At 36.1% G+C, this 12,831-nt stretch overlaps 1 protein-coding gene across 2 annotated transcripts in view; it reads left to right on the top strand.

Moving 5' to 3' along the window:
- The window catches only part of AP1G1 (adaptor related protein complex 1 subunit gamma 1), a 71,150-nt gene that overhangs the window by 17,233 nt on the left and 41,086 nt on the right, over window positions 1-12,831 (top strand). For both annotated transcript variants that reach the window (XM_049863857.1, XM_049863856.1), the window contains one exon: window positions 3,467-3,670. In XM_049863857.1, the coding sequence (XP_049719814.1) occupies window positions 3,470-3,670 (201 nt within the window). In that variant the 5' untranslated portion in view covers window positions 3,467-3,469. The remainder of the gene's footprint in view (window positions 1-3,466; window positions 3,671-12,831) is intronic.

The raw sequence follows: 12,831 nt of genomic DNA on the forward strand, positions 1-12,831 counted from the left end.
TTTGCTCCTTATTGAAGTTTGGTTTAGTTAATTTTTCCTTGTACCAATATGCTTGACAATATGGACCTACGAAGGGAGTACATTTCAGTATATAAAGAATGCTGCTTTTAACATTAACAGACTGAAAATAGAATGATATATAACATGATCATCAAATATTTCTCCTCAGATTTTTAGAGCTGATTCTATGCCCATATTTCTTAGTTGATGGAACTCAGAGGCTTAGAGAAGTCAGATGGCTTGCCCTACTACTGATGCTTGGCTGACAATAAAAAAAATAAAAATTATTTATTAATTTATTTTTTATACTGGCTGATTATTAGGGTGTTTCTTTTGTTGCTTTGGCTCTAGATTTTAAAAAGATCTATTCTTTCCTGTAATGGAATTTCTATACTTTCATGATTTGTAGAAACCAAAGAATATTCAATGTTTTTGCAGGAGTATGTACTTGAAAGACTTAAGAACTTCGATTTATCCTTTCATTTTTGACTTGCCATTCAAAACATTCCTTCAAAATATGAAACCATAATCTCCAAGACTGATTAATGGAAGAAAACTTGGTGAGGAGGCATGGAGGGTGGTGCTGGCTTAGTGGCCCCGGTTCCGAACCCCAATAATTTTTCCTTCTTCTTGTAGTTCTTTTAATTTTGCTATTAGTTCCTGTGGTGTGCTGCCCTCCTTTCAGTACTTGGACCAAACTGTGTATTTTAGTTTCCTATTGTTGTCTTTTGCAGAGTTGGAAATGGGCTGAAATTTTCAGAATAGACTTTCTTACATACTAAGGGGAGAAATAAAGAGAAGTACAAGCTCCTGAAGCTTTTGTCATTGTTCCACCGCCTATACTTAAAGTATTACCTCCTTTTCAGAAGTTCAGAAGGGACATAGTTTAACAGAGGAAGCTTCTTGGGACCTGCCTTGTTTGGAGGGCACCATCTTTCAACCCACCATTTTGAAACTCCTTTCTAAACATTTGACCATTTATGGTTCAGCTCAACATAGCCCTTTCTACACCCCCACCTGCTCCCCACCCCCACCCAAAGTAGATCCTATGCCTGTGTTACTGGCACAGAAAGTGGTTTCACCTTCCAGGTGAGACCCACCTTCAGTCATCCCTTAATATAAGGGGTTTAGTTTTTCATATAGGCCAAACAGTATGACCATATCCTAACACCGATCACACACAACTTTCCAAGATTTTATAGTAATGTTATATTTCACTAGTGGTCAAATGTGCCTTTAAGCAGGTTGAAACAATTAGCAACTTTCTCATTATCTATTTATTACGCATTGCCACCAAGTTGATTCTGATTCATAGCAACCCTATAGGACAGAGTAGAACTGCCCCATAGGGTTTCCAAGGAGCAGCTGGTGGCTTTGAACTGCTAGCCTTTTGGCTAGCAGCTGAGCTCTTAATGGCTGCACTGCCCGGGCTCCAGTCCATTTATTTTCCCAGGATATATTACTATAACTGACCAAATAGGCCTTAATTATTTAATTGAAGGGCTTTCTTTTTGTTTGTTTTTAAAACTCTTTATCATTTAAATTAACACAATAAAATTGATTTTTTTTGGGTGTATAAAACCAAAAGGGAGAATCGTCCCCATTGTCCTTGATTTGCAATGACCCCCTTTCCCACTTCTTGGACCAGAAAGAGTTTTTCTTAGAGGTCTTTTAGTCTATACTGGGCGAACACTTCTGGGTTTTGGACTGCTTTTGAGTCCAGGCTGGGCAACACTATAAAATTTCAAATTCTGGTCTCCTGGTAGCGTAGTGGTTGAGTGCTACGGCTGCTAACCAAGAGGTCGGCACTTGGAATCTGCCAGGTGCTCCTTGGAAACTCTATCAGGCAGTTCTACTCTGTCTTATAGGGTCACTATGAGTCGGAATCGACTCAGCGGCATTGGGTTTGGCTTTTCCCCAGTCCTCCTACTGTCATTTACTTTTTGGAGTCCTCGGGTGACTGTGGCACGCATTTTGTCCAGAATTTGTAGTTAGATTCAGAGGGAGAAATAGGGTAGAAAGTGCTTATGCCACTTCCCTGGAACCAGAACTTTTTACTTTTGTTCTCAGATGTAGTTTTCTAAAATTTTTACTGTGCCAGTTAACTTTTTTCATCCGTGCCTATGATTTTTTTGTGATGTATTAAAAAAAATCAAGTAGTAGTAAGTTGTCACAACTCAAGAAAGAAAAATTGCTTCTTTTTTCTAAGCTAAAAACAGGTGAGTAATGGAAGAAGAGTGCTGAATGTGGGAATCACCACGGATTTGAGTTGGGCCAGTAACTAAATTACTGTGTGACCTTGAACAAGGTAGTTAACAGCCTGGACCTTTCCATTCCCTCCATAAAAAGCTAGCAGATAAACTAAACTATATTTCTGTGATTCTGTGACTGTTGGCTGAGAATTTGCTCCAGATAACTTGCGTTTCTCTTAACTGACTTAAACTCTTGGGATTTTTTTTCCAGTTGGACTACCCTGTTGTGCAATTAGATTTAGGCTTTTTCCGAATAGTCTTTGTTTGCATTATATGATCTTTATAGAGAAAAGTTATTTTTTTAGCAGAGTATTTCCAGTTGATCTAGATTGATATTAGTTGACTTAGACTGCTTGTTTTCCACCTGCTAAGTTAGGGTTAACATTAAGGAGGATTCTTTCTGAAAGTGGAATGAAAGGACACCCAGTGTACTGAGATGACTACTATTTATTAGAAAGATGTTTTAATCTGGCAGTTGGTCTTCTCTTCTAATCTCTCGTGTATTTTGTTGAGTTGAGCTTGATTGGGATCACATTTGTCTGATGTTTTGTTGACCTATGTTGAGTTTTACAGCAGTTGAACAAAAAATATCTATGTTATTTAGGATTGGGCATACCAAAGGAAAATCCCATTGCCCCAACAGCAGTGGAACAAAAAATATCTATGTTATTTAGGATTGGGCGTACCAAAGGAAAATCCATTGCCCCATGTATTACAGGATAGAACTGCTTCATAGGGTTTTCTTGGCAGTGATCTTAATAGAAGCAGATCACCAGGCCTTTCTTCCATGGTGCTGCAGGGTAGGTTCGGGCCACCAACCTTTAGATTTCTAGACAAGTGCAAACGGTTTGTGTCACCTAGGGACCTAGATTGAGCATAGGTCTTTCCGTATAATTTTAAAAATTGAGTAAAGATTTGAATTGAATTGGTTCCTGAGATATTTTTATGTTAGTGATAGATTTACATATTGATGTATTTTTTGTCTCATTTTGCTTAGTTTGATACTTAGTCCTTTACATTTTTGTTTGTGGCCTTTCTAGAAATTTACAGAGTTGAGGGGTTTGTAAATTATACCTTTGCTGAAACGTTGTGTCACTGGATTTAGCAAGTCTTGAATTCTTAAAAAAAAAATCAAAGTTTATACGTGAAGTGTATGAATGGTTTTGGTAGTAAAAAATCTGAACCATCTCTATTTAATGTCTTCCCATATCCAGAGGATGCCAGCCCCCATCAGATTGCGGGAGCTGATCCGGACCATCCGGACAGCCCGAACCCAAGCCGAAGAACGAGAAATGATCCAGAAAGAATGTGCTGCAATCCGGTCATCTTTTAGAGAAGAAGATAATACATACCGTTGTCGGAATGTGGCAAAATTGCTATATATGCACATGCTGGGCTACCCTGCTCACTTTGGACAGGTAGGATGGACTAAGACCACATCCAGCAAGGGTTCTCTTGTTTGAATGGTATTGTAGCTCAGAAGGTGTCAATATTTTTCTGGCAGGGAGGTACTTGATAGCCCTGGAGACTGATGATCGTTGTGGGACTGAGGGTAGGATTGAGAGAGCAAACTGCAGACCTGGGAAAGTGTGATATTACCATCAACTTTCCTTTCTGTTGAGAATCGCTTATTATCAGGATCAGAAGACTGTTTTGGTAGTAGCAACTAGCTTACTTAAAATTAACCAGGATTGACTAGTAGATTGTGACTCATCTGTGTCAGAATGCCTGGACTTCAATGGTTATTCAAGAAATATTTGCTAAATGTTTTCTTAATCATTTTCTCTGTGCACAAGATCATTTAGAGAAACTCACAACAGATGTTTCTAAGTTAAAGAAATTAGATGCTTGCCAAGTAGTAGCATCTAAGGATTTTGTACTAATTACCTCATGGCTTGATTGCTGCAACAGCTTCCTTGCAGGTATCCCTACCCATTTTCCTGTGCTTTGAACATGGTATGTTTGGTGATAAATGCTTTCTTCTTTCCTTATTTGATCTTGATAAGGGGGATTGAGTCTCAGAGGGAAAATGGGCCACTTTTATTTCTTACTAATGCTGTTAAATTTTATTTCACTTAAATTTAAGAATAATATGCTAAATTGTCTCTTAAGGAAAATACGCTGCAAAATTAAAAGGAAGGATGTGCAGCACTAGGTACAACAAGAAAAATAGCCACCCATATTTCCATTATTAAGAGATAGTCATTATTAATATTTTGATGTATTTATCAGGAAGGTTTTCCCCTAGGGAAAAGCGGCCACCAGCTTTTCTCTTACTCAGTTAGTAACTTCCATGCAAGCAGAACCTCCACCTCTTTCCCCTGCCCCCAATTTAAACAAACAAACAAACAAAGTACTGTGATTGAACTTTATCAGACTGACTTGGGTCAGTTTTATATGCTCATCTTGGAGCTGGGAGTGGGGTCAACTTCTCCAGAAATACATGATTAAGAGTGGGAGTGCATTACTTCCCCGAAGGAAAATTGAGGTGTTATCAGAAGAAAGGGGAACGAGATACTAGGTAGGCAAAAACAGCTGTCTCCTATAAACATACTCATATATTGGTTTTAAATAGAACTAGTATGTGTAGTATGATACAGCGTGTACTCTTTCAAATAATAATATACCATGAACATTTTTTTCATATATATTCTTTGAAATCATGGTTCTACTGATAGAGGCATATCTTCATTTTGTATTTTGTCTGTACTGAATGTTTAAATTTTTTGGTTTTTATAAATAATGCTGTGACAGTTGTCATAGCATTTAATGGCTGCATGATCTTTCAGTAAATGGATGTGTGTTTTGGGGTAAGTGGCTTATCTTAATATTCTAGCTTCAGAATTTACAGAGAAATGAAATTTTTACGTAAGAAAGAATGTAAGACTAAGGAGTATGATTAAGTACTGAGTTGTAGTATTTCAAGTTATATGCTTTTACCACGTCAAAATTTGACTCGGGGTTATCCGTATGGTACATAACATAATATAAAGCAAATAGATGCCTGTATTTCTTACTGGTTGTTTTACTTTAAGGCACATTAGGTTAGATTTACAGAAATCTGATACATTAGGATTTACAGCATTCTGATATATTAAGATTATCAAATGGAGGGGCGAGAACTCTTAATCCCTTGGCTCAGAGATAACCATTATTGACATCTTGTAAATAATAGACTTGCATATTCCCAAGGGAGTTCTTTAAAGACAGAATTTTAAGTCTTAGGGTAGGATTAAGACTTTGTGGAGTATTTCATTTTGTAAAAGAGCTATATATGTTTTTTCTGAGATTCTTTCCTTTAACATATTTAAATGTGCTTTCAGTCCTACCTAGGTAGCATGTTTTAGGTGTTGTGGAACTTAGTTACTTGATAAAACATTTAATTCTTAGGTGGAAAGTGTTAGGACTCAAGGAAACTATACTAAAATTTTGGTACAAAAAGAAACATTTTTTTTTTGAGTGGGAATAGGAATCATAACTTTTAAGTTTGTTATTTTGTTCTTTTTTTGAATAAGCACAAATGTATCCTTATTAGTGATCTGGTATCCTGCCTTTGGAATTGGGTTAAAACAGTTGTTATCTAGATTCTTTCACCTGCATGTATGAATCACAATGCTATTTCCATTTAATCATGTATAATAAAAGCCACCCTTGAATTGCATTTGTGTGTTAGACCTGTGCTGTTCATTATGGTAGCAACTAGCTGAATGTGGCTAGTGCAACTGAAGCAAATACTAAAGGAAATGATTGTTTTGGTACTTTTTCCAGTTACTGGAAAACTTTTAAATATGCTTGAAACAACTGGGAATGTGAATCTACTTTATCAGTTATACGTTTAATGAAATCTAAATATAGTTCAGGTATTTCTGATTACATGTTGAAGTACTAGGTATATTGGGTTAAATAAAATGTATTCTTAAAACGAATTTCACCTGCTTCCTATATCTTACCAGTATGGTGCTGTCTGATAGAAATAAAATATGAGCCACATAGGTAATTTAAAACTTTTTAGTAGCCACATTTAAAATGTCTCATTTAAATTTTACAGTATACCCCATGAGGTAGGTAATATCTTCATATTACAGATGGGGAAACAACTTCAGAGAGTTTAGGTGACTTGTTTAAGTTAAGTATTAGGGTATTAGAACTCAGCCACGTATAGTTCTAAGACCTATTTCTTCTTTGGGTTTAGTCTAAATCTATAAATAACTGTTTCTGTTAGCTTATTTATTAAATATTTTAGTCCTACCTTGCTGTACAAAGGATTTAAGATGGCATATACCACCAGCGTCTATTTAAAAGACAAAAGGAATAATAGAAAGTAGGAGTTGGGGAGAAGGAAGAATGCAGACTATAAGGCCAGCATAGTTGCTGTTGATGAGGTAGCTAATACAAGGAAGGAGATGTTCAGTGACATGGTTGTGATTGCCAGAATTTAAGAACACAACTGCAGGAACCAGACTGCCTAGATAGAATCTTTGGCTTTGCGACTTTACTATCTGTGTGACTTTGGGCAACATCCTTAAACTTCGTGTGCCTTGGTTTCCTCATCTGTAAAGTGGGGACAATCCTAGTGCCTACTTAATAGGGTTATTATGAAGATTAAATAAGTTAATAAATGTTAAAACAACAATAACAGTGTTTTGTACATAAAAAGCCCTCAACTATTACTAATTTTACCGTTTCTTCAAGGACAGCAAAGCTTTTTGAAGCACTGAATTCTAAAAGATAATTTTTTTATTTGGTACTATATTCTCCATTTATTGAGGAGGAAACTGAAGTGCAGTCAGGTTAAATAACTTTGCCAAGATCATGGAATTGGTAAGTGGTAAGGCCACAGAACCATATAAACCCAAATTCTGTGGTCTTTCCAGTCTACCAGTCCTATAAGTGACACACACACTTTCAAAGTCAGAAGCAAAAGTTGTACCACCAAGAGCAGAAAAAAAAAAAAAAAGTGTTTCGTGTGAAATGAGTTAGAAGGAAACTAGCAATCTTGACGTTCTGGACCTGTCTGTGAAGCCATAAAAGATAATTTTTCACACGAGTCTTTCATTTAGGGCCTGTTAGTGATATAATAGTATCCTCAACATTTTTACAACAAAGGCAGTAGAGTATGTAATCTTTTAGGCATCTAACTTAAACACAGTGCAGAAATAAAGCTGATTATCTAAAGTGGATAGACTATAGCAGTAGAAAACTGGTATCTTAGAGGCCAGATTCTTCCACGGATGTGTTTTGTTTCTCCAGTACAGTATTTAAAATTGTTCTGAATTTTCTGCCATCATATAAAAACCAGGGAACTTCTCATAGAAATCTAGACTTCTAGGTAGAAACTTGTAGTCAGAAAATTTGACAACATTGGGTCTACATTTCACATGGCAGTGGTAGGCTGGTAACTACTTCGTCAATTCTAACTTGGCCTACGATAGTCTTCCCTTCCATCGATAAGGTATGGCATTCCGCTTTTTTAGGTTCCCTAAAGTTTTACAGTGCTCTTCATAAGGTCTTACACATCTTTGGTGAAATAGGTTTATAGGTTCCTTGGAGCTCTTGTTTTTATTGTAAATTTTTTTTTTTTTTTGTAATTACGAATCACGTTGCAGATATATAGAGAAATATAATTGATTTTTGTGTACAGGCAGTCCCCAGGTTATGAACAAGATCCATTCCTAACAGTGTCTGTCTTTAAGTCGAATTTGTAGTTAAGCTGGAACAGGTGCATAATGTTTCTTATTTAGCCTTATAAGGGTCCTTATTTAGCCTTACTTTATTTTTTCCTGTAAGAAAAGGCTCAGCTAGAAGGCTTTTCAGTGATTTAAAGGCTGAACATGCAGCAAGTGAAGGTGATTGTGATGAAAAATTTGTCATGAGTAGGGGTTTGTTCAGTCCTTTCAAAGTGAGGGCAAATTTACTTAACATTAAAGGGCAAGTACAAGTTGTTCCTGAAGGCAGGTTGGATGTTGATAACCCAGGAACTTAACTGTGTTTATCCACCTAGCCACATTGCTGAACTCAGTTCTAGGAGTCTGAGAGTCTGTCTGTAGACTCTTATTGTTTCCATAGAGACAGTACTGTTGTCTGCATAACTTTTTCTTAGTACCCTGTACATGTAATGCAGTATTGAAAAATGGTGATTGTAGGCATCCTTGTCTTAGTGAAACCTTAAAGAAATGCTCCTGCAAATTATGGTTATATATGATGACTGCTATAGAGTTTATTTCTTAAAATAATATTTTATTATGTTTTTGGTGAGGGTTTACAGAAGTTTTAACAGTTTCTACACAAATTGTTCAGTGATTGCTATAGGTCTTAGGTAGACCTCCTTTATCACATTAAAGAAGTTGATGTCAAATTTTATCAAATGCTTTCTTAGTATCTACTGAAATGGATTTTCTTCTTTTAGCCTGTTGGTGTGGTGAGTTATACTAATAGATTTTCTAGTGGTGCTTTCCTTGCACACCTGGAATAAACTTAATTTGGTCATGGTGGTTTTTACTTTTATATTGCTAAATTTGGCTGACTAATATTTTATCTTAAAAGGTACTTAGTTCTATTAAGGCCGTTCAAAGGCCTACAAGCAATAACCCGAACCAGTAGCAATGAGCACCCTTAAGCCCAAGTCCATTTCACTCTAAAAGGACCAGGGCCCTTTAGAAAGATTGCTGACTCTAAATGTTTGGTAGGAAATATAAAGAATAAGCCTAAGACATCTTATTGTGACAGAAACCAAGAAAGACTGGAGGTCATGTGAAAAGGATTCAGTAGCCACCAGAAGAAGAGTCATGCCAAAAATGAGATAATTTGAGCATTATTAAGAATAATAACTGCAGTTGATTATAAAATACCAAGTAAGTTTAAACCCATGAGTTCATAATGATACTTAAACCAACAAATAAAAAACAACTCCATTGGTCATCTTTGGGGGTTACTAGGGAACCAACTCCTTATTTAAAAAAGAACTGTTGGTAACACAATGATATATATAGACAGAAGTTGCTCCTCAGAGCAATATTCCAGATAATAAATGAAGAAGGAATGAGAGAATTAGAATATTACCATTTTGTAACCACTGATGATCGTCAGTGCTGTTACTGTAATCTCATGAAAGAGATAAGTCCACCAGAAATAATTATATGCCTCCTGATGACAGTTTATACTACCACCTATGAACTATACTTGAAAAATCAAAACAAAATAAAAGATGAAATACTTGAATCTGATCAAGCCTCCTTAGGTATATAATCTAAGATATTCCTGTGCATGTATACAAAGAGATATTATAGTGTTCATTGCAGCATTGTTTCTAATAGTAAAACAGTGGAAACAATCTATATGCCCATCAGAAAGAGAATAGGTAAGTTATGGTTTATTCTTAAATGAAATACTATATAGCCATGAATATGACTAAATTAGAGCTTTTTGTCTCAGTATAAATAATCAAAGATTTTAAATGAAAAGAGTAGAAGTCAGAAGCATAAATATGGTATGATATTTATGCAAAGTTTAAAACATTCAAAACCAATTCAGTGCATTGTTTCTAGATACATACTTGTGTAGTAAAAATAGATAGCATGGCAGTAATGAACAGCAGAGTTTGGGTTTGGTTAAATTCTGGGATGGAAAGAAGGGATATGGGACTGAGGCAGAGTACACAGAGGGATTCAGTTGAATTTGTAATATTAAAAAAACAGGGTAAGATGTTGATTTGATAAAGCTGGTTTGTGAGTCAATGAAAGTTGTGTGGTTTTGTGTACTGTTGAGGGAAATATTTTATAAATTTTTTCAAGTGAAAAAAGATTCAATGGGATTGTCAGCATATTTTCTTTATTTAACTGCTAGAAAATTAAGAAAGCAAACAAAAATAGGCTGTCTGTCTGTATAGATTTTATGTTACCAGGCTACAATAGTAGTAAAACAATCACAAGAAACCTTGTTCTTTATATTCCCACTAATAATGTCCTCACACTGTTAGGAGAATATTTTATCTTTGCTCATCTAGTAGGTTAAAAAGTAGCATCTCACATCAGTTGGTCTCAGCCCACCTGGAGCAAAGGAGAATGAAGAACACCAAAGACACAAGTTAAAGGTGAGCCCAAGAGACAGAAAGGGCCACATAAACCAGAGACTACATCAGCCTGAGACCAGAAGAACTAGGTGGTGCCCACCTACCACCAATGACTACCCTGACAGGGAACACAACAGAGAATCCCTGCTGGAGTGAGAGAACAGTGGGATGCCGATCTCAAGTTCTCATAAAAAGACCAGGCAATGGTTTGAATGAGGCTAGAGGGACTTGGTCCCTGGACCCTTTGTTAGCCGAAGACTGGAACCATTCCCAAAGCCAACTCTTCAGACAGGGATTGATACTGGTGAGGAGTGAGCTACTTGGCTCAAGTAGACACATGAGACTATGTGGGCAGCTCCTGTCTGGAGGCGAGATGAGAAGGCAGAGGGGGACAGGAGCTGGTTGAATGGACACCAGGAATACAGGATGGAGATGAACAGTGTGCTGTCTTGTTAGGGGTAGAACAGCTAGGAGTACATAGCAAGGTGTGTGTAAGTTTTTGTTATGAGAGACTGATGTGATTTGTAAACTTTGACTTAAAGCACAATTTTAAAAAAAAAGGAGTAAAGTAATTTGAGGTCGTTACCCAAGGGGCAAACACAGTTGATTACTATTTTTCCTCTGTACTTTACGTAACGCAAGAGTGTAGAGTTTTATTTTTAATGATTGCTGCTCAAAATAGATGCCCACCCCCTCACCCATTCCTTCTTTGTAGTTTGTTTCTCTTAACTTTTATCTTTTTTTCCCCAACTTTTGAAAACTTTGATAGCATTCTTAAAGATAAAACATGATCCATTCTCAAGTTGCAGGACACATAAGTGTAAAGTGTAATCGGAGTTAATCCCTTCACTGGAGGATGTTTATCAGATGCCATTTCCACTTACATTATCTTAAATTTTCCCTCAAATTTGCAACCTTCTAGAAACAAATACTTTTTCTTGAAGCAGAGTCAAAGTACACATGGGGAATATTATAAGGAGTTAATTTAGTGTTCGTTCCTTTACATTTTTGATTTTCTTTTTGCTGTTTAACTTTTAGGTAAGTTTTAAACAAGTGTCACAAAAAGCAAAAAACAACAAATTGTATTCAGTAGTCACTGTTGACTTTTGGAAACCCTGGTGGCGTAGAGGTTAAGAGCTATGGCTGCTAACCTAAAGGTCGTCAGTTCAGATCCACCTGGCGCACCTTGGAAACTATGGGGGCAGCTCTACTCTGTCCCGTAGGGTCGCTAACTCTAAGGCAATGGGTTTGGTTTTTTTTTCGATGACCTTTAGTCTGATTGTCTTAAAACTTGACCCTAAAAATAAAAATAATACTAATCCCTAGAAGTATCTTGTATTCATTGGGTCATTTTAATAAGACATTTTTGTAAAATTTATTTTCATAATGTCTGATGTTTGCCAAGAGCAGAATTCTATAAGGAGGATGAAAACTTCAATGATGTCTGATTTTTATATTATTTTCTTTCAGTTCTTAAGTGGGAAGATTTAAAAATCTTCAGTTTGAAAAAGTAAGATTTTTCTAACAGTTTAGCTCCTGATTTTCTCATTCACCGAATTCAGGGGTAATTTTTCTGCTGGGCATTGTAAGAATAATGTTCATCAGCTTCTATTTTAAAAATTGTTATTTAAATTTAAATTGAATGTAGGAGGAAGGGAATGGTTGTTAATAATCTTTTTCGATCAAGGCATTTAAGTTTTCCTTTTTGATCCTGGTTATCCTTCTGCCTTAGAGGTTTCTTTGACATGATCATGGTAGTATGGTCGGTCATTCAGCTGCCTTTAGGTTTTTTAAATGCAGGTTCATTGGGAGGACAGATTTTAAATAGCTTGCAACAGCTTTAATTTGAAACTGTTTTACTTTACACAACTTCACTTTCTAACTTCTTAGGCAAATTGATATGAAAAATAGTCTCACATTCCTTTGCTCCCTCTGTATACAGATCTCCATTTGAACCCCTTTCCTTGGAATGTAGTGATTCCAAAGAGTTTCAGAAACTCTTCTTGGAGAGTCTGACTTGTGTATGCCCTTTGAAAACCACTGCTCTCGGGGGAATGCTTGGCCTCTTCTGTCTCTGTCAAGGTGGAATGATTAGTATATCAAAGTGATTGTGATTTCAAGAAAGGCTAAATAGAGAGACAAACAAACTATTTAATATTACCTCAAGGACTCTTAAGCACTGAGGAGTTATTTCTAATAATTATATAAAGAGGAAATCATATAAAACATTTTAGATTAATTCCATTACTAAGTTTTCTCTGGGTATATAATTTTTCCCCCTGTATTTGATTCCTAAATCCTCATCTTTTCCATAGTACTTGGTTCAGTCCCTAAATGTAGCACTTTCCACATTATATTAAATTTAGTTATTGTCCATCTTTTCTTCAACTGTACATTCCCAGTGTTTAGGACAGTATTTGCACTTTGATGTATTACCAGTTAGTATAGTTGTTACTGAGTTTTTTGATATTTGACATAGGAACCAGACCTTAATACATACGTAAGTTAGGT

This window comes from Elephas maximus, chromosome 21, assembly GCF_024166365.1.
Source record: "Elephas maximus indicus isolate mEleMax1 chromosome 21, mEleMax1 primary haplotype, whole genome shotgun sequence".
Lineage (NCBI taxonomy): Eukaryota > Metazoa > Chordata > Mammalia > Proboscidea > Elephantidae > Elephas > Elephas maximus.